This window comes from Pelophylax lessonae (genome assembly GCF_965119305.1).
Source record: "Pelophylax lessonae genome assembly, chromosome: 1".
Classification (NCBI taxonomy): domain Eukaryota; kingdom Metazoa; phylum Chordata; class Amphibia; order Anura; family Ranidae; genus Pelophylax; species Pelophylax lessonae.
Window position 1 is genome coordinate 32,332,979 of NC_138768.1, and position 22,708 is coordinate 32,355,686.

General features: G+C 44.2%; 1 protein-coding gene across 1 annotated transcript in view; it reads left to right on the forward strand.

Moving 5' to 3' along the window:
* Nucleotides 1-22,708, forward strand: part of LOC309567963 (vomeronasal type-2 receptor 26-like) — a gene marked incomplete at both ends in the record, with an annotated part of 569,788 nt that overhangs the window by 508,092 nt on the left and 38,988 nt on the right. The window contains one exon of the mRNA XM_082273517.1: nt 6,050-6,832. Coding sequence (XP_082129643.1) covers nt 6,050-6,832 — 783 coding nt within the window. The remainder of the gene's footprint in view (nt 1-6,049; nt 6,833-22,708) is intronic.

The window sequence follows — 22,708 nt, forward strand, 5'->3', positions numbered from 1 at the left end:
CTTAGCGATCAATCTGACCTGGCCCACTACGGCTTCCGCCAGGAAATCCATGGCTGACCTTACAGACTTCAAAGAAGAAGAATCATCAGATCCAAGCCCCTCTCCCTGGGACTCCGCCTCCACCACTGAGATCCAAACTTTTAAGAGCTGCAGCCACGGACGTGAGAGCCATAGCTGGTCTACAAGCCGCCCCGCCACCGCATGCAATCTCTTCAAATCCGTGTCAATTCTGTGATCCATGGGATCCTTAAAAGAGACTGAATCTTCCAGAGGAAGTGTAATATGGCGCACCAACCTCTGCAATGAAGCATCCACCCTAGGGGTAGTGTCCCATAGCTCTGCATCTTTAGAACTGAAAGGATAAAGTTCTGAGACCCTGTTATGGATTTTCAGCTTCTTATCCAGTCTTGCCCATTCATCCTCCACCACTTCCTGAATTTCCAAAATGAGGGGAAAAGAAGGAACGGACTTCTATGCAGTAATATCTGCATTGCTTCTTCGGAGGGGAGGCTTCCTCACGCCATTTCATTGCCACTTTTACTGCTTCCACAAAAGCGGGAACCAAAGAGAACTCAAATACATGAGACTCCGGCTCAATCTCAGATTCTGAAGAAGAGCCCCTCCCCCAATCTGAATTGACATGGCCAGAGGCTTCAGGATCCGAATCCCCCGAAGAAGAAGATACAGTGGGGCAAACTGGTTTTCTTGAAACACTCTTTAACCCCTCCTTGACAGCTGCCTTAATATAGGATTTAACCTGTCGCGCATCTGCGGCATTGTCTTGTGCAGCTTCTTTGAAGCAAGAGGCGCAAACAAGCTTCCCTGGCAGAACCTAGGCAGAACAAGCCCAACAGGCCTTCTCTTCCGGCGGGTCCGGGAAGAAGAAGACAATCTCCTTCTATGCCTATGCCCTGATTCTCTGATTCTGATACTCTTCTTGGAGGCTTTCCGATGACATAACCTCTCTTGGCTCGGGACTGAGTGACTAGAGTCAGGTAAAGGTAAGGGTGACCTGGACCGCTCAGACAGGCAATCCTCCAGGCCATGGCGACTTTGCGACTTGTCACATGCTGTCCGCTTCTTATCCTTTTGAAGCTGACTTGGTACCCTTCTGCGGGCGTTTATCCCGCCTTATGCTCTTCCCCTGAAAAAAGACGGAGGGATGCTCTCTTTTATTTAAAACAAAAAAAAATTTAAAAAATTAAAATACCTTTCCATGCAGGCTTCAGTGCTATAAGGCAGGCAGGGACTGACTGGACAGCTAGAAGGCAAAAGTAGGATAAGACTGCCACACTTTAACAACCAGGCATAGAAACTGAAAGAAGACTCGCAGACTCACCAGGGCAACAGCAGCAGTACACAGGCTGTAAGCACAGAGTGAAAATTGACATCCGAGGCAGGGAAGGGGGAAGGAAAGCCCACCCTAATATGGACACAATCTCAATCAGCTGCGAGCGTCCCGATGGTTGCCAGGCTACCCCCCTGCTACCTTTACCATGTCTTGACAAGCCTCCTGGATAGCCAGCACATGTTAAGGCTGCTGTGGGACTACAGATGCCAGCCAGTCCCATTAGGAACAGGTATCTTTAAGGGGGGGTACCTATGATAAACATACAAACAGTACTTTATACTGTCAAGCCGCCATGACCATACAAGCAGTTATTTAAACTGTATTGCCATCAGTCCTAGCACCAAGGACACCCACCACCTCGGGAGATTTACAGCCCATACGGGGGGGGGGGTCTTCTGACATGGGAGAGGCTGAACCCGAGCAGGGCGATCCAATTCATAAAGTAGGAAAGATAAAAAAGTCTTTCCTATTTTTTTTTTTTTAAAAGGCGTCTGGAGCGAGGACGAAAAAAGAACACGTCCTTAGGCAGACAGTCACCTTTTATAGACTAAGAAAAAGGTAGTCCTAGAGGGGTCAGAGGGGGTGGAGCTGACCCATGGTAGGCTGACATGGGGAGGTCCAGGAAAAGGACTATTTGCACAGTGCACTTTTTTTGTTGTTGGATATATTGCATATTTGTATGTATAGCACTTTGGAATTGTTTACCATTCAGCAGCATTGATACCCTATATATTAATTATTTCTTCACGTTGGCTCTCCCCTATGACACCTTCACTTTCTCAATTACTGAGTACTATTGACGATGTTAGGTGAATGGAGTACCTTTCAGCTCAGTCAAGTGACACTTTACCACATTTTAATAATATTACCATTGGTCTAACCTCATCTCAATCAGTTCTGGGATGGTGACCTCTTGGTATTATTGTGGAACTTCCCCTTTTCTTATCTTTATTGTGATGTATTGCCTTTATTAATATTACTAATGTGTCCTTGTAGTCTCTTTTATATTGTCCAGGCACTGGACTGGAGCTGCCTGGATTCGCTCCTGTTTCTTGCTCAGATACTTACCTGGGCCCACTTGGGGTTAGTCTTTATTTGCAAGATGCTCCATACAATTGTTGGTTCACCTATCCATGTGAAACCCGTTATGTCTTCTCAAGTAGATAGAATGTATAATGTTTCTTTCTCCCTTTAAATATTCACTATGAGAATCAGTGTAATTTGTCTTTTCCCTCGTACTCCATTTGAAATATTTTGAAAACTTTCAATAAAAATATAAATTACAAATAAAAGGTGATTGCGGCTAAAACGTCTTAATTGCCTGTTTTTAAAAAAATCCTTTGAAGCTTAACTGCAGGTCTTTGTTTGTGGGTTACTTTGATCTGTCTTTGCTGGTACTGTAATGCAGAGACCTCTTAAACAGATATGGGCTCGAACACTCCCCTGTTCGGTTTGCACCAGAAAACAAAGAAAAAGTTCCCGAACAGCGAACCCTATTAAAATCTATGGAGCCCAAACTCAAAAAAATCAAAAGTACCAATTTTGAAGGCTTTTATGCAATGTATTGGCCATAAAAAGGGTATGGGGGCCTGGGTACTGTCCTGGGGGACAGTAATCAATGCAAACATTTTTTTAAAAAAAAGATAGATTTTTCAGGACCAGTGATTTTAAAATATGCTTAAAATGAAACAATAAAAATTTAAAATAAATTTAAATATAGTGCCTTGGGGGGTCCCCTTAGTCTGCCTGTAAAGTGGCACATCTGTACCGTGGATAGAACCTACTGCAGCCAAACTGGCATTTCTAAAGAAAAAAAAATAACATTTAAATTGCCAGCAATACAGTACCATTGTCAGCAATAATAAAATGTTAAAAAAAAAATTGTGTGGTGCCCCCCCCCCCCCCAACCCATACCATGCCCTTCCGGTCTGGTAAGGATTTTAAGGGGAATACCATGCCAAAATAAGAAAAAAAGACTCTTATCTAAACATGCAGCCTGGCAGGTCAGGAAAGCAGGAAAGGGGGGGGGGGGGCAGACAAGCAAGCGAGTGGTTGTGGAGGTCTGGGGGCAGCTCAACTCACCAACTAGTTTGCTTACCAACCAAATTAACCTGTCTAACAGTATGCGTTAAAAACAGGGGTTTAGTTAGCACACATTTGCAAAGGCATGTGTAAGCTGCAGGCCCACTTCACGGCACCCTGTATTACCTGCAGTCCTAACTCCTGTAAACCTATGAGAGTCTCCACAGTGAGAGAACATAGATTCTAATGGATAGATAGGGAGCAGGTGGGCCTGGAGGTAGCCCAATCCTCCTTAAAGGTACAGGGGCACAATGGACAACCAGCCCAGCAAAGGCATCCAGTGTGTCCCCTCACCAGTATACATCAATAACAAACAAAATGTCCCCTGCTCCATCTATAACTGGCCTTCACAGCAAGGAGCACATGGAAGGGCAATGCATGCAAGACATGGTAAGACAAAACCAGAACAATTCCCAGCTCACCAACCAGTTTGCTTACCAACTGAATCTATCCATTAGAATGCATGTGCTTCCACTGTAGAGCCTCTCATAGATTTACAGGAGTTAGGACTGCAGGTAACACAGGGTGCCGTGAAGTGGCCCTGCAGCTTACGCATGCGTTTGCAAATGTGTGCTAACTAAACCCCTGTTTTAACACATACTGTTAGACAGGTTAATTCGGTTGGTAAGCAAACTGGTTGGTGAGTTGAGCTGGGAATTTTTCTTGTTTTGTAGCACATAGTACCCCATACCCATTCACACGGGGGGGGGGGGGTCAGAATCTTGGTGCCCCTTGTTAAAGAGAACTTCCAGATTCCAATAAGCTTCCCCCCGCAGACCCCCACAACCATTGCCTAGGGTTGTCAGGAAGACAACATGGGGACAAGTTGCTTTGGGTTGGGCAGAGCCCCCCTGCCCCAAAGGACCCCCTATGTTGAGAGCATGTAGTCTGGTATGGTTCAGGAGGGGGGTGCTCACTTATCCCCCCCCTTTCTTTGCCTCCCAGGCTGCATTCTCAGATAAGGGTCTGGCATTGATTTTGGGGGGCCCCACAGCATTTTTTTTATACATTTTGTAATGAGGCTCCTCTCAAAACCTATACCAGACCCAAAGGGCCTAGTGTGGATTGGGGGAGTCCCCCCTCACCATTTTTGTTTCACTTTTTTTATTGCCGGCAATGTTTTTTATTATTCAGCTGTCAGCGGGGAAGCTGATGACTCATTGGTTGTTAAGGAGGCCGCAACCAGCTTCCTACCCCTGCGCCTAACAACCAGCTATTCACTGCACCATGAAAAGGCAAAGCTTTGCCCAATCAGGGCTTATAATGCACTGTGCAGCACGCAGTGCATTGCAGGGCATTCGATGGGGCGAACACCTGCCGAACGCCCTGCAAATTTGGGTGTTCGCCAAAGGGGCAAACGGGCGATATTCGGGCCAAACTTTTGCTCGGCCCGAACTGTTCGCTCCAACTATACTCTTAAATTAATGAGACCCACTAAGTTTAAATTGTGTAGTGTTACAGACCCCATTGTGGGTCTTCAAACCTCTATCACCACACTCCCCCATGTTTTAAAAATGAGTGGGGGGGGGTTCTGTAGTCCCAACATAACATGCATCCTAGTGTGGCAAATATTTGCCTCCATGGATAAAGTACAATAATTATTCTATATGACACTAAAGATAATGGCATTTACATTTTTCCAAATGCCTCCTACATATATTAACAATTCTCACCTCTGTGACTCTATTCCATACCCCACTTGACAGTTCTTCAATCAGCAAAGCTCACACTGCCTAAAGGGGTGCTGTTGATTGGAGTTCTGCCTTGGGGATTTGCCAGAAACTTGGACCACTGAATGTGCATTGAGCAGTAGTCCAGGTCTGCACAATGCTGCCAACACAGGCACTTCATGCATAATGATTACAATGCTTTTTACTGCTTTTACTAGGCTCTCTGATTCATTTTTAGTATGCTGTTAGCTTTTAAAATTATAAATTACATCTTCATGCACATGTACTGAGAGAAACATATAGACTATCCTTTGCGGACCTCTTTCTGAAAAAGCTGGTAAACTGTCTTTTCCTGGCTAGCCAGAATCAGTGATCCAGACCAAGCAGATCACAAGTAAAGTCAGGTTGATGCCGGGTCTACTAATTTGCATAGTTTTTCTGGCTATGCATTATTTAACCTGAGTAGGAAAGCCTGTCCCCTGCCAGCCTGCCACAGAGAAGGGTAACTGTCCTCTGTATGAAAGCAGTGGTCTCTCTGCAGAGATACAACATGCCCACTGATGAGTTCAAGGTATATTTAATAATACTTTTGATCCTTGCTAATTGGAGAGCTATATATTTGACACAACAGGGGGTGTATTGTACCTCTGCAGGTAGACCACTGTTTCAACCAAGAGAGCAAGAATCTTTCTCTACAGCATGCTGGCAGGGGCAGGCTTTCCTACTCAGGCTCTGACTTAATTTAATATAAAGTAAACTGTAAGACTTTGAACTTTTATTTTATTGATTCTATAATGTATTTAGCTAATTCATTTTGAAAGATCAATTGTATTTTTAATTAGTTGTTCAGTGCAGTTTCTAATGATAATTTTAGTGGCAGCTGGATATGAATGTAATCTGAAAATGAAGTCACATTATACTTAACAGTTAATACTCCTCTTTTCAGATCAGCTATGGAGCCACCGATTACTCATTAAGTGACAGACTCCTTTACCCGCATGTTTTCAGGACCGTTCAGAATGATTATGTCCATTATTTAGCAATTACCAAACTAGTGAAACATTTTGGCTGGAATTGGGTTGGAATACTTTTATCAGACAATGATACCGGAGAGAATGAGGCAAAAATCCTGAAGAGATATTTGGCTTCCCAGGAGATTTGTGTGGCTTTTGAAAAAAGAATGACTATGAATTCTGCTACAATGGATCAGTGGAAATACACACTTAGTAAAGTACCTTGTAACGTTTTGATACTTTGTGGTTCTTTCACAAGAAATGCCATAGAATACCTTTATGAATACGCTCAGATTAATAGAAACAATATGCTTATCCTTCCCCCAGGCTGGGCTTCAGAGGAAATCAAGATAATAACAACTTTCATAAGTTTTGTAACATGTTTGTCTTTAGAGTTGTTTGATCCACAAATTGTTATAGATGAAAATATGTTTGATGACAATCTATTGTCAAGACATTCACAAACTGGGCTGCTGATGGATGATCTGATCATTGCATTCTACAATATAACATCAACTCAAAATAGAAAAAATATGTATTTCCAAAATTGTACTATTGTTAGAGAAAGTTTATTAGGAATCTTTCTTCAAAATATTGGCTTGAGAATGCTTATTAGAGAATCTGTACGAGTGTATATTGCAGTAGAAGCTTTGGCTAAAGCTATACATTTTTTCAACAAGCTTAATCATAACCTAAATATTAACAGATTTAAGCAGGTAAAACAGTATAGTGAAAAAGTTTGTCAATTATTTTTAGGTGTTTTTTTTTAAATATAAACATAAGAAGGTTTTTACAGAGTACTTTAACCAAATGTTTTTGGGATTTATAATAATTAATCTACAAGGTTTTATATAGCGCCAACTGTTTTCAGCGTGCTTTACAAAATAAATGGAAACAATACAGTTACAATACAATGCAATACAAGAGGGTAAGGGGTGTTGTGTAATGGTCAAATGATCAGACCAGTGGTGATATGTGATTTCTACTTTGCTAAACAATGGAGGTCAACATAACATTGCATAGGGGATATTATATGAACAGGGGAGTGCAGTATAGAACATTAATATTAACAGTAGGGAAAACAGGAATTTAAGAAATGAGAACAATTCTACAAATGGCCACTAGATGGCAGTAAAGTTCATGGGTTCAGTTCCGCTTCTGAGAAAGATGACAATGTCCCTCACATGTCCACCTTATGAAGGAAGGTTCTGGAATGCTAAAGACTGGCAAAGGTTTCACATTGGCACTGGTTCTGTTGGCTGTAGATAGGGCCACCCCACTGCATGGACAGCCTCTCAAAACAGACTATACCAAAGTCCTCTCCAGTGACTGGGACTTAGACAGATGCTGCATGCTCTTGCGCTCACTGCTGGTGACCCGCACACCAGACTTAACAGGGGAGAACCCAGCACCTGGTGACAGTTTACTTGCCCAGTCACTTCTGTCCCATCAGGCAGGGTCTCTATGAGCCCAGGAAGCAGGGAGGACCTAGAATTTATATCCCCTGGGTGTGTCCAAGAGCTTAGGGGATTCTGAGAGCCCAGAGAATTACGGGAGTTAGAATTAAAGGGACCTGCACCTGACTGTGGATAAAGTGCCCTGCTCATGGGAGCTCACAATCTGAAAGGGACCTGCAAGTGATACAAAAGGTAATAACTGTGTTGGATGAGTTAATGGAGAAAATAAAATTATAGTTTTTAGGTTGTGAACGGATAGACTTACCTGAACTGATGAGTTTTCAGGGATTGCCTGAAGGCAGACAGAGCAGGAAATAGCCAAATCCCATCAGCAAGTTCCAAAGGATGAAAGCGTCTCTGAAGAAGTGTGGAAGAAGAAATGTCGAGGGAGCTAGAAAGCAGGAGGTCTTAAGGGAGTGGAGAGGATGGTTTGAATATTTTTTTCCAACATTCGTTTTTATTGAGTTTATAAACAAAACAACAAAAAAGGCATATAGGAACAAAGTCCATAGATCAACAGGTAAGAATAGTACAAAGTATCATGAGTTTACAGAAAGCCTAAGAATGAATATCATGAGAATCAAACAGTCTATATATCGTGTCATGTGGGAAAAAGACTTATCCAGTGGCTCCAGGATCTGGAAAGGGCTTGGAACCTGTTAGCTCGAACAGCAAGATCTCAATCATATATGAATATCAGTGGAATATGATTAATCAGAACTGATAAATTTGGGGCTTGATCTGATTTCCATGGTTTAGTAATTAGGGATTTAGCACTTAGTAATATAGTGGCTATAATGTTGCGAAATTCCATAGAAAAAATATCTATCCCTAGGCACAGAAGAGCAAGGGCAGGGTCTGGTTTTATGATAATACCTGTAATTTGGGATATGAGTTTGAACACTTTATTCCAGAAGCTTGTCAAGTTTTTACAAGACTATAGAATGTGGAGGAGGTATCCAATGTTGCTGCATCCTCTCCAGCATAGCGGTGAGTTATTGGAGGAAAATTTGGCCAAGAATTTAACCAATTTTTGGTTAAGTTCCCAGTGATTGAGACAGCGTGTAGTTTTGTATGATGTTTTTATAGCGGAGTGCCATCTGAGTAAGTATTATGTAGTTCAACCTCCCATTTCTGCATGGGCGTAGTTTTGAGGAAGGTGGTTTTAGCATTTAGGATGGCATAAAACAGTGAGATCCCTTTTTGGGTGGGATGTGGGTTAATTAGATGTTGCCAGGCTGATGGGTGGATGTATATTTTCCTTTCTGGGATGGCTTTTTAGGAAAGAGTTTACGCGCATATATGCAAAGAGGTGCTTTGAGGGTATGCCATAGGAGGCTTGTAAGATGGGGAAGGATTTCAGTTGTGAGTTGTCATATAGGTCCTCTATCCACTTGATGCCTACGTTTGGCCAGTGAGTCAAAGAAAAATGGGGGATAAGGAATTCTAGGCAGGATAGTGGGGTTAAGACTATTGTTTTATAGAAATTTAGAGCTATCTGAGTGGGTTATTGATCTCCATGTTAAATAGGAGGCTTGGATTGTGCCTGGTAATGATGAGATGTTGGTTTGTTTCCAGGTATTAGCTAATAACGTAGCTTTAAGATCTGAGGTTTTTAGGAGAAAAGATTCAATATCTATCCAGGGATTATCAGGGGAAGCATTGAGCCATTGTTTTAACTGTGTGTGTTGAGCAGCTAACCAATAGTCCTTGATGTCAATAAAGCCAACTCCTCCCATTTTCTGGTGTTTGATGAGGTGGGAGTATGGGCAACGTGCTTTTTTGTTTTGCCAAATAAATTGTTTCATTGTAGATGTCAGTGCCTTGATATATTTTGAGTGTACTGGGATAGGTAAGGTCCTGAAAATGTATAAAATCTGTGTTAGGAGCATCATTTTAAAGGCCGCTACTCTGCCCATCCAAGAGATCTCACATTTTGGAGAGATTTTGGATTTCTTAAGTCAATTTTTGGAGGATGAGGGTAGTATTAGGTGTGCCTGCGGAAGGGATCTAGCCAGGTTAGATGTTTGAATGATATTTTGTGATGATGTTGGTGATGTAGCTCCTCAGGGCAGGGCTCTTGTTGTTAGTAGTTTGAATTTTACTTGTTGGGTGAGCAACAGTGAAGGAATCAGCAAAGGAGGTTGGTGATTAACGAGCTGTTGGTAAGGTAGATGAGTCTAGCAGCAGCACTATAGGTAGGAGAACTGTGAGTGGCCCTGTCAGCAGAACCCGGCTTGAAAAACTACAATGAAAACTCATAGGAAGTGTGTGGAAATTTAGGCCGAACAGTGACTGCATCCTAAAAGAAATTAATATCTCTTGTGTTTGGTGGTGTGCTACATGTGCAAATTTCTAAGTATATACTTTAACCACTTGCCGTCTGAGTACCGTAGTACTACTGCGGCAAAGTGGCTCGTTATCGTCTGACGACATAGTACTACGTCGTCAGACACTCCCCTTTCTCGGCGGCGCGCGCGCGCCGCCGGAGGCTCGCTCCCGCTGTATTCAGTCACAGCGGGAGTTGGGCCAGGGGAGGAGCAGCGGCGATCGCCGCTGCTCTTCCCCGATCGTCGGGGATCTAGTGTGGAGATCCGCCTGCTTGTGTAAACACAAGCGGGCGGATCTCCTAAGTGACAGGCAGGGTCAGATTGCAGGGTTCAGCATAGCTGAACCCTGGATCTGTCCTTGTGTCACACAGTCACCTCCCCCCACACACGTCAGTAAGCACCAGGCATACATTAACCCCTCCCTCTCCAATAAAATTAACCCCTTCCCTGCCAGTGTCATTTTTACAGTAACAGTGCATATATATAGCACTGATTACTGCAGTAATGTCACTGGTACCCCCAAAAGTGTCAAAAATGTCAGTCAAGGGTCCGATCTGTCCGCCGCAATGTCGCAGTCCCGCAAAAAAAAAATCGCAGATCGCCGCCATTACGCGTTAAAAAAAACACCAAAAATGACAGAAATCTTTCCCTTTATTAGTAAACGCAATAACTTTTGCGCAAACCAATCAAGATATACTTATTGTGAATTTTTTTACCAAACATATGTAGCAGAAAACAAATTGGCCAAAAATGTAAAAAAATTTTGATTTTTACATTTTTTTGGGGGGAATTTCATATAAAAAAATGTGAAAAATATTGTTGTTTTTTCAAAATTTATGCTCTTTTTTTGTTTATAGCGCAAAAAGAAAAAATCGCAAGGGTGATCAAATACCACCAAAAGAAAGCTCTGTTTGTGGGAAAAAAAGGACGTAAATTTCGTTTGGGTATGGCGTCGCACGACCGCGCAATTGTCAGTTAAGGTCGCACAGCGCCGAATCGCAAAAAGTGGCTCAGACGTAAGACAGCAAAATCCTCTAGTGGTAAAGTGGTTAATGTGTAAAACGTTTATGTTTTGGAGTGTCCTTCATGGAAGTAGAATAGTCAGTCATCTGGGATCTCCTCAACTATTTTTTCTAATCTCTAATCTTCTAATCATTTCTTAAAAATCCTCCACTTTCTGTAAGGCTAGCGATACATACATATATTTCTCTACACTGAATCTTTACTGACAACTATTGTATTCACACAGCCGCAGCACCCACAGCTGTCGGATTATAATAGCTGGCAGTACAGATTCCTCCATCCATGCTGTTTGGCACATACATCTATGCATGTATACAGAAAATGAAAGATCAGAGGATCCCAGATGACAGCAGCTTTCAGAACGTGATCTTCAGGTCTAACATGGAGGCTTTGATGCTCCAATTCTGGCTGGCTGCCACGTAGGGCCCTTCCAAACATAAACATTTTACACATTAAAGCATGCTCTTAAGAATTTGCACAAGCAATACATTGGGGTTGATTTACTAAAGGCAAATAGACTTTGCACTCTGCAAGTGCATGTTGGATTTCTACTTTAAGATCCGAACCACCAGGGGATACCTTTGCCAGAGCTCAGGGAACACACTTTGACATAAATGAGCTGGGAGTCAAAACATGTTCAGTTTATTAACCACTTTAAGAATGGAAGGATTTGCCCCCTTAATGACCAGGCCCTATTTTGTGTTAATTTATCGGACAATTGCGCGGTCGTACCCAAACAAAATTTACGTCCTTTTTTTTCCCCACAAATAGAGCTTTCTTTTGGTGGTATTTTATCACCTGTGCGGTTTTGATTTTTTGTGCTATAAACAAAAAAATAGCGACAATTTTGAAAAAAAAAAACACTATATTTTTCACATTCTGCTATATGACATTCTCATAAAAAAAATTAAAAAATCTAAATTGCCTACCATTTTAGGCCAATTTCTTTTCTGCTACATATTTTTGGTAAAAAAAAATCACAATAAGCCTATTTTGATTAGTTTGCGCAAAAGTTATCGTGTCTACTAACTACGGCAAAGATTTATTTATTTATTTATTTATTTTTGTTACTAGAAATGGCGGCGATCTGCGATTTTTTTGCGGGACTGCGACATTGCGGTGGACAGATTGGACCCCTAACTGACATTTTTGACACTTTTGGGGGTACCAGTGACATTACTACAGTAATCAGAGCTAAAAATATGCACTGTTACTGTAATAATGCCATTGGCGGGGAAGGGGTTAACCCTATGGGTGATCAAGGGGTTAAGTGTGAGCCTAGGGGAATGATTACAACTGTGGGGGGGGGCGTGGCTTGTGAAATGATCATAGAGACATGTGATCCTATATAGAAGGATCACATGATCTCTATGATCATCCCAGGGAGAAGGACGGTCGGCTGTGTTTACAACAGCCCACCATCCTTCTCTCTCAGCGATCACGGGTGTCAGGTGGCAATCGGAGCCACCTGACACCCACCCTGGCTTCCCCGCTGATGATCAGGGGCAGGAGCGTGCCGGCGGCGGCGTGCGCCCGCCCCCTAGCTGCCTCCAGGCGAGCGACGTAGACCTACATCGTTTTGCCTGTAGGAGCCAGCCTGCCGCAGTAAAAACAACGTAAGCGGTCAGCAAGTGGTTAAAGGTAGAGCATGAGTATTTATACAGTACAGAACAAAAGGGAAACAGTTTCAACAGGAAACACATATAAGGGTATATGACTTAATCACAGATGTTTCTTATGTGAAATATTTAACCTGGAGTGTGTTCTAGCAAGTTTAATAATAAAAACGTGCTCTGGGAAAGTAGTTGATAAGAAGTAATGCTTGGGATTATAAACATATAGGTCATCTAACTAAAACATTCTGCAATTAAAACATTTACCAAAAACTGATTTCAACATTCAAAAGTTATATTCTATTAACTCTTAAAGGGAAAGATATAGCTGCATATACCTTTAATCCCCTCTTCGATCATAACGTGATCTCTTTTTTCATGGGATCTGATAAACCTTGTTTTGGTTGACCTCATCCATTAAAAGTTCTGGTGGATCTTCATCATAATAATATGCCTCATCCCCCTGTGTCATCCTTTTGCAGATACATAGGCCTAACTTTACAAGCAAGCATATAAGGAGAAGAAATAGCTTCTGAACCAGGATAATACTGATCCAAACCAATTTCCAAAGCTTCCCAGACCTTTAAAAGGGTTCCACCCACTATTCTGTACTCCTACTCCTGGACCTTTCTGCTGCCTTTGATACGGTTGACCATCCCCTCCTCCTCAAAAAACTCCATGCCTTTGGTCTCCGTGACTGTACTCTTCACTGGTTATCTTCCTACTTATCCAACCGCACCTTTAGCGTTGCGTACAATTCTACTTCCTCCTCTCCTCTTCCCTTCTCTGTACGGGTCCCTCAAGGCTCTGTTCTTGGACCCCTCCTATTTTCAAACTATACCTCCTCTCTGGGTCAGCTGACAGCCTCCCATAGCTTCCAATACCATCTCTACGCTGGCGATACCCAAATCTATTTATCCACCCCTCAGCTCTCTCCCTCAGTCTCCGCACGTATCACTAATTTACTATCAGATATATCGGTCTGGATGTCACACCACTTCCTCAAACTCAATCTATTCAAAACTGAACTTATAATTTTTCCTCCATCACGTGCCCCTTCCCCTGATCTCTCTGTCAATATCGATGGCATTACTAACACCCCATCCCCGTATGCCAAGGTCCTAGGTGTTGTCCTGGACTCTGAACATCCAATCGCTGTCCAAATCTTGCCGCCTCAACCTCCGCAACATCTCCAAAATACGCCCCTTTCTAACCAAAGACACAACAAAGCTCCTAGTTTACTCCCTGGACATCTTGTACCCTTCTCATTGGCTTACCTCTACACAGGCTATCCCCCCTTCAATCCATCATGAATGCTGCTGCCAGACTCATCCACCTTACCAATCGCTCAGTGTCTGCTGCTCCTCTCTGTCAAGCCCTCCACTGGCTTCCGCTCACCCAACGAATTAAATTAAAAATACTTACAACATCTTCCAAAGCAATCCACAGCTTAGCCCCCAGCTACATCACTAGCCTAGTCTCAAAATACCAGCCTAATCGCTCTCTTTGTTCCTCTCAAAACCTCCAGCTCTCTAGCTCCCTCATCACCTCCTCCCATGCTTGCCTCCAGGACTTTTCCAGAGCCTCTCCAATCCCACGGAACTCCTTACCCTTATCTGTCCAATTATCTCCTACTCTATTAGCTTTTAGGTGATCTCTGAAAACCCTCCTCTTCAGAGAAGTCTATCCTACCCACACCTAACAACTATACCTCCATTTTCTCCATCAGCCCTTCCCCCACGGTTATTGCCTTTTGTTTCACTTGACCCTCCCTTCTAGATTGGAAGCTCTAACGAGCAGGGCCCTCTAGTTCTTCCTGTATTGAATTGTATTGTAACTGTATTGTCTTCCCTCACATTGTAAAGCGCTGCGTAAACTGTTGGCGCTATATAAATCCTGTATAATAATAATAATATAATAATCTTTAGCAATTGACCTGGCTTCTTCCTGTAGGTCTGCTACCTCGCTACGGTGTTTATTAATTATGTCATAAAAACCAGGCTCCAATCATGGCTGAGGGGCCAAGTACACGCCCCACACTACATAAAGGCTGCTCACGCAGCCGCAGCGTGTAGTGTCATTGTGTGGGCGATGAGAAAAGGACAGGCACGCGATTGAGGCAGGGAGAGAGTAGTTTTTTTGGAGTTTGTCAGACAGTGCAGAGACATTGCTAGCAGTGTAAGGAGGGTCAGGTACATGTGTGAGATAGGGAGAAATGTCTTTCTTCACATCATATCAGACAGTGCAGCGCCAGTGAGTGAGTAGCAGTGTAGGGAGGGCCAGGTACATGTGTGAGGTAGGGAGAGAGTTCTTTCTTTACATCATATCAGACGGTGCAGCGCCAGTGAGTGAGTAGCAGTGTAGGGAGGGCCAGGTACGTGTGTGAGGTAGGGAGAGAGTTCTTTCTTTACATCATATCAGACAGTGCAGCGCCAGTGAGTGAGTATCAGTGTAGGGAGGGCCAGGTACATGTGTGAGGTAGGGAGGGCAGGGGCGTCACAAGGGGGGTGCGGGGGTGGTGGACCGCACCAGGGTGTCCATGGGGGGGGGTATGTTGACACCCAGTGTTGCCAACCGCCCGTAAGGTAAAAAGCCTGCCAGTAAAAAAATAGCCTGTCAGCCTGTGACACTTTTGTGAGCCTGCCGAGACGAGTCTCCAATGATCTTTCTCAGTCAGAGTTCTGATGCTACTTGCACCCTCCACCTTCTCCAGCGCGCCTTATTTGACCTAAACCAGAATTGATGCCGGGAGGGAGGAGAAGTGCACAGTCTGCAGTGGAGGACAGACTTGTTTAGCCTAGCAGAAGAAAAGATGGCTAAACTCAGCAATATGTCATGTCGCTGGCTTGTCTTAGTGGGCAGGAGGAGGAGGGAGGGGGGAGAGAATGGGCTCTCTGTAGCAGGCTCCTGTCTGTTGGATCATTTTTGTTTGTTTTTTGTGTGTGAGAACTACTCTGCTTCTGAAGGGAGGATATTTTCTAAATTCTACCCCCAATGTCTAATACACCTCCCTAGAATCCCTATCCACTACCTGCTCATCAGTCCAGTTCAGGCACAGACTCCTTTCCTGCATTACCACCTCATGTGTCTTTGGCACTACAAATCCAAGCATGCCAGGAGAGGGGAGGCAGCAGCAATATGACAGATCAGACTGATTTTCACATGAAATGTGCATCGTGTATAGTGTGTATGTATACTGTATGATCATTATTTATTTATTGTGCTTGGTGGTCTTAAGGTGTTTACTATTCATATATAGTGTTGAGCGAACACGGACTGTATTATTCGTGTTCGTACCGAATAATTGGATTTTTGTTACCCGAACACGGATCCGAAAACTTTACTGTATGTTCGGGTTTAAAATCCGTGTTCGGTCATTTTATTTCCGGGTTTGTATGTAATGGCGCGCTTTTAATGGCGGGCTTTCAACAGCCAATCAACAAGCGTTTAATTGGTGTGCCTTAAGCCATCCAAGCCATGCCTACTAATGTATTAGTAGCTGTGATTGGCCATCTGAAGCATGTGACCATGTTTTTATAAGTTCGAGAGCCCCAGCGCGCCGCGTCATTCTGCTGTAGATTAGGGAGAGAGCACACATCATGCGTGCTGGCTGCTGATTAGGGACAGACAGTGAAAAATTGTATTGTGTCCGAAAAGAATGCAGGGTCAGGTCGGAGTGCAGGCAGGGCGAGTTATTCGGGCATTTTAGGGCGAGGCTGGAGAATAGTCAGGGTCAGTGTTCTACATCGATTTTGTTGTGTGGGGGGTTGGTTGTGCAGTGCCAGTGAACGATCTTATCGATCATTTTAGGGCGAGGCTGGAGAATAGGCAGGGTCAGTGTTCTACATCGATTTTGCTGTGTGTGGGGTGATGCAGTGAACACAATCTTTTTGCCCGCTGAGGAGGAGGGAGAAAAAAATCTATTTTTATCAGTCAGTTGTGTGCAGCGTTTTTGCTTCAGTGCTGACTGTGATAAGACACTGCTGTGTTCACATGTGCTATTATTGACTGATTTTAAATTTTATACACTTTTTTCTATTCCACTATTCAATATACACCCTTTTGGGTTAAAAAAATTAAATTGTGGCATAGTCTGTACTAATCTATTTAAAAATTACAAACTTAAAGGGGAATTTTCTTTTTTTTTTTTCCCTTCATAGCCTGCAGCAGAGCTGACTGACATAAGACACTGCTGTGTTCACATGTGCTAGTGATTTTCAATATTATACACTTTTTTCTATTCCACTATTCAATATACACCCTTTTGGGTTAAAAAAAATTAAATTGTGGCATAGTCTGTACTAAGCTATTTAAAAATTACAATACTTAAAGGGGAATTTTCTTTTTTTTTTCCCTTCATAGCCTGCAGCAGAGCTGACTGACATAAGACACTGCTGTGTTCACATGTGCTAGTGATTTTCAATATTATACACTTTTTTCTATTCCACTATTCAATATACACCCTTTTGGGTTAAAAAAAATTAAATTGTGGCATAGTCTGTACTAATCTACTTAAAAATTACAAACTTAAAGGGGAATTTTCTTTTTTTTTCCCCTTCATAGCCTGCAGCAGAGCTGACTGACATAAGACACTGCTGTGTTCACATGTGCTAGTGATTTTCAATATTATACTCTTTTTTATATTCCACTATTCAATATACACCCTTTTGGGTTAAAAAAAATTAAATTGTGGCATAGTCTGTACTAAGCTATTTAAAAATTACAATACTTAAAGGGGAATTTTCTTTTTTTTTTCCCTTCATAGCCTGCAGCAGAGCTGACTGATATAAGACACTGCTGTGTTCACATGTGCTATTGAAAAATCACCAATTTTATATCATATTTTCTATTCCGCTATTCAATCTACACCCTTTGGGGTAAAAAGAATTAAATTGCGGAATAGTCTGTATCGGTACGTGTGAGATACACCTTTCCCATTTTTGGGGCGCATCTTATACCGCCGAGGATTGCAGGGTGCTTCAGTTTGCCTCCTGCCTGTTCCGAACTCCTCCTACTCCTCATCCTGCCTTTAGGGTACAAAAAATAGTAATCAGGGCCTAGTCTGGGTCTGTACGTGTGAGAGAGATACACCTTTTGATATCATATTTTCTATTCCGCTATTCAATCTACACCCTTGGGGTAAAAAGATTTAAATTGCGGCATAGTCTGTATCGGTACGTGTGAGATACACCTTTCCAATTTTTGGGGCTCATCTTACACCGCCGAGGATTGCAGGGTGCTTCAGTTTGCCTCCTACCTGTTTCCGAACTCCTCCTACTCCTCATCCTGCCTTTAGGGTACAAAAAATAGTAATCAGGGCCTAGTCTGGGTCTGTACGTGTGAGATAGATACACCTTTTGATATCATATTTTCTATTCCGCTATTCAATCTACACCCTTGGGGTAAAAAGAATTAAATTGCGGGATAGTCTGTATCGGTACGTGTGAGATACACCTTTCCAATTTTTGGGGTGCATCTTATACCGCCGAGGATTGCAGGGTGCTTCAGTTTGCCTCCTGTTCCGAACTCCTCCTACTCCTCATCCTCATCCTGCCTTTAGGGTACAAAAAATTGTAATCGGGGCCTAGTCTGTGTTTGTACGTGTGAGATACACCGTTTTGTAACATTTTTTCTATTCCGCTATTCAATATACACCCTTTTTGAGTGTAAAAAATTAAATTACGGCATAGTCTGAATCGGTACATGTGAGATAAGCCTTTTTAAATTTGTTTGGCGCATCTCCTTCCACCGCCGAGGATTGCAGGGCGCTTCAGTTTGCCTCCTGTTCCAAACTCCTCCTACTCCTCTTCCTCATCCTCATCCTGCCTTTAGGGTACAAAAAATTGTAAACGGGGTCTAGTCTGTGTTTGTACGTGTGAGATACACCGTTTTATAAAATTGTTCCTATTTCGCTATTCAATATACACCCTTTTGGAGTGTAAAAAATTAAATTACGGCATAGTCTGTATCGGTACATGTGAGATACACCTTTTTAAATTTGTTTGGCGCATCTCCTTTCACCGCCGAGGATTGCAGGGCGCTTCAGTTTGCCTCCTGTTCCGAACTCCTCCTACTCCTCTTCCTCATCCTCATCCTGCCTTTAGGGTACAAAAAAATTGTAATCGGGGCCTAGTCTGTGTTTGTACGTGTGAGATACACCGTTTTATAAAATTTTTCCTATTTCGCTATTCAATATACACCCTTTTGGAGTGTAAAAAAATTAAATTACGGCATAGTCTGTATCGGTACGTGTGAGATACACCTTTTAAATTTGTTTGGCGCATCTCCTTCCACCGTCAAGGATTGCAGGGCGCTTCAGTTTGCCTCCTGTTCCGAACTCCTCCTACTCCTCTTCCTCATCCTCCCTTTAGGGTACAAAAAATTGTAATCGGGGCCTAGTCTGTGTTTGTACGTGTGAGATACACCGTTTTATATACTTTTTTCTATTCTGCTATTCAATATACACCCTTTTGGGGTGAAAAAAATTAAATTTGCGTCATACTTTGCATATTTGACTGTGAGATACACCCGTTGTATTTGTATACTGTTTTTCTATTCCGCTATTCAAAATACACCCTTTTGGGGTAAAAAAAAATAAATTGCTGCATAGTTTGCATATTTGACTGTGAGATACACCCGTGCGATACTGTTGTTGTTTTGTTCCGCTATTCAATAAACACCTTTCTAGGGCAAGATCATAAATTACAGAAATATGAGGAGACCGTCAAATAGGGGCTGTGGCCTGGGTCGTGGTGCTGCTGGTAGAGCTCCTGTTGCAAGGAGAGGACGTGGTCGATCTGTGCCAGCTACACGCACAAGTGAAACTCCTTCCTCAAGTGTGAGTAGGCGACAGAACCTGCAGCAGTATTTGGTAGGGCATCATGGGCCTCTAGAAGTGATGAGGCCAGAAGAAGTACAGGCGATAGTAGATTGGGTTGCTGACAGTGCCTCCAGTTCCTTCACATTGTCTCCCACCCGGTCTACTGCAGAAAGGTCAGAGTTGGCACCTGCAGCCAATGTCCAACCGTCTTTCACGTCACCCCATTGCAAATCAGGCAAGCAGCCTGAGCCCCAAGTCATGCAGCAGTCTCTTCTTCTTTTTGATGACTCTGTCAGCAGGGTTTCCCAGGGCCATCCACCTAGCCCTGTGTAACGCTCCTGCGTTTTATGTATGATGTGGATTTTCAGCTGCAGAAATATTCCACTTCAGTAGTCATGTAGAGAAACGCTGAGACACCAATCCCAACTCCCAATGACTCATCATGTGTGGATAATCTCAATTCAGCAAGTAAATACACACACTCAATAAGATGTTTCCTAGAGTGACTTATGTATATAGTAACACAGTGATGAAAGGCTAAAGAGATAGGTTGGGTAGAGATGGTAGATGACAGACACTTGAAAGGAAATGTTCTTGAAAGTAAGATAGTAGCAGATGGGATGCAGATAGGTTTAGCAATCATGTATGGTAGCAGATGACAGAGTAGCAGGTGGACATACAGGAGAGATCAACCCAGTGCAAGAACAGGTGGTAGTAGGCTCAAGAGCTAGCAATCTTAGATAATGCAGATGTAGTAATAGTCCTTAGTATGCAGAGCTAGATAGTGTAAGCTTTATTATGAAGGTTATAGAGGTTTCCCCTGTGGGGTACTTATCACTAATAGCAATGTAGCAGAGGAGAGGTTCGGCAAGAGCGGATGATCCGGTAGCGGGATACAGGGATCAGCGCAGGGTGGTTCCGACAGCGAGGTATGCTTGCAAGCATGAGAGCTTCAAGACAGGTTAGCATCAAGGCACAAAGCAGTTTGAACGAACACATGTGAGTGAGAGCCGGCGATCTAAATAGCCATCCAGTCCGGCGCTCAGTGATGACAGCATCAGTCTTAAAGGTGTATGCGCACCTTACCAAAAGAGAATGGTGGGGCGCATACACTTATGAAAGAGTAATTAGGGTACCCAAAGGTACCAGAACATTACACCCTGCCCCAGAAGTGGAAGAGATTGAGTGCAGCAATGCCCAACCACTTATTTCTCAAAGATGAGTACATGGAAGGACCATCGCAGCACGTCTCCGATGATGACGAAACGCAGGTGCCAACTGCTGCGGCACTCAGAATTGTGGAGACCGACAAGGAGGGCAGGGGTGAAGACTGGGTGGAAGATGATGTGGAGGACGATGAGGTCCTCGACCCCACATGGAATGAAGGTCATGCAGGTGACCTGAGTAGTTTGGAGGAAGAGGCGGTGGTCGCACAGAGCCACCAGCACAGCAGAAGAGGGAGCAGGGTGCAGAAGCAGAGCGGCCGTGCCCTAGACACTACGCCTGCTACTGCCCAACGCAGCAAGGGACCGAGCGCACCAAAGCCAGCTCAAATGAGTTCTCTAGCGTGAAAGTTCTTCAGAAAATGTGCTGATGACAGGACACGAGTGATTTGCACCCTGTGCAATCAGAGCCTGAAGCGAGGCATAAACCTTCTCAACCTGAGCACAACCTGCATGATCAGGCATCTAAGTGCAAAGCACTAGCTGCAGTGGAGTAGACACCCTTAAAACCAAGAAAGGTCTCTGGCTCCTCCTCCTTTTTCCTCTTCTGCTGCAGTCTCAGCCTCTCCATCCACCTCTGTAGTCATACCGTCACCTGCCACCCCGCAAACAGACGATCTGTCAGCAACAACGCCACCTGGGTCACCAACCATCTCCACAATGTCCCGTGGAAGCGTTCAGCTTTCCATCTCCCAAACACTTCAGAGGAAGAGGTAGTACCCCCCTACCCACCCGCGATCCCTGGCCCTGAATGCCAGCATTTCAAAATTCTTGGCCTTTGAAATGCTGTCATTCCGTCTGGTGGAGATGCACAGTTTTAAAAGCCTTATGTCGTGGCTGTCCCACAGTACGTCATGCCCAGCCGCCACTACTTTTCCAGGCAAGCCATCCCTTCCCTGCACAACCAAGTGGGGGAAAAAATCAGGTGTGCACTGCGCAACGCCATCTGTGCCAAGGTCCACCTAACTACCGATACGTGGACCAGTAAGCACGGTCAGGGGCGTTATATCTCCCTAACGGCACACTGGGTAAATGCAGTGGCGGATGGGCCTAAAGCGGATAGCAATTTGGTGCATGTCCTTCCACCACCGAGGATTGCAGGGCGCTTCAGTTTGCCTCCTGTTCCTAACTCCTCCTACTCCGCTTCCTCATCCTCTACCGCCTCCTCATCCGGTCAGCGTAGCACCTTCACCACCAACTTCAGCACAGCCAGGGGTAAACGACAGCAGGCAGTTTTAAAACTTGCCTGTTTGGGGGAAAAACCACACACCGCGCAGGAGTTGTGGAGGAGCATGGAACAGCAGACAAATGAGTGGTTGCTGCCAGCGAGCCTCAAGCCCGGCCTGGTGGTGGGCGAAATCTCATAGCAGCTCTGGGCCTAGCCGGTTTGACGCACATCCCTTGCTTGGCGCATGTGCTGAATTTGGTGGTGCAGAGGTTCCTTAAAAATTCCCCCGATATGTCAGAGCTGCTGCAGAAAGTGCGGGCCGTCTGTGCGCACTTTCGGCGTTCTCACCCTGCTGCTGCTCGCCTGTCAGCGCTGCAGCATAACGTCGGCCTTCCCGCTCACCGCCTCATATGTGACGTGCCCACAAGGTGGAACTCCACCTTGCACATGCTGGAAAGACTGTGCGAGCAGCAGCAGGCCATAGTGGAGTTTCAGCTGCAGCACGCACGCGTGAGTCGCTCTGCGGAACAGCACCACTTCACCACCAATAACTGGGCCTCCATGCGAGACCTGTGTGCCTTGTTTTGAGTACTCCACCAACATGGCCAGTGCCGATGACGCTGTTGTCAGCTTAACTATCCCACTTCTATGCCTCCTTCAAAAAACGATTCGGGCGATGATGGAAGAGGATGTGGCACAGGATGAGGAGGAGGAGGATGAAGAGGTAACATTTCCAAGGCTTTCAGGGTAGTCATTTGCAAGTGGCTCCGAGGGTGGGTTCCTGCACCCACAAACGCCAGGGACACAACTGTCCAGCAGGGCCACAGTTCTGGAGGATGAGGAGGAGGAGATGGATGAGGAGATGGAACCATGTTCACAGCAGGGTGGCACCCAGGCCAGCTCATGGCCATCACTGGTGTGTGGCTGGGGGGGATACAGAGGACACAGACGATACACC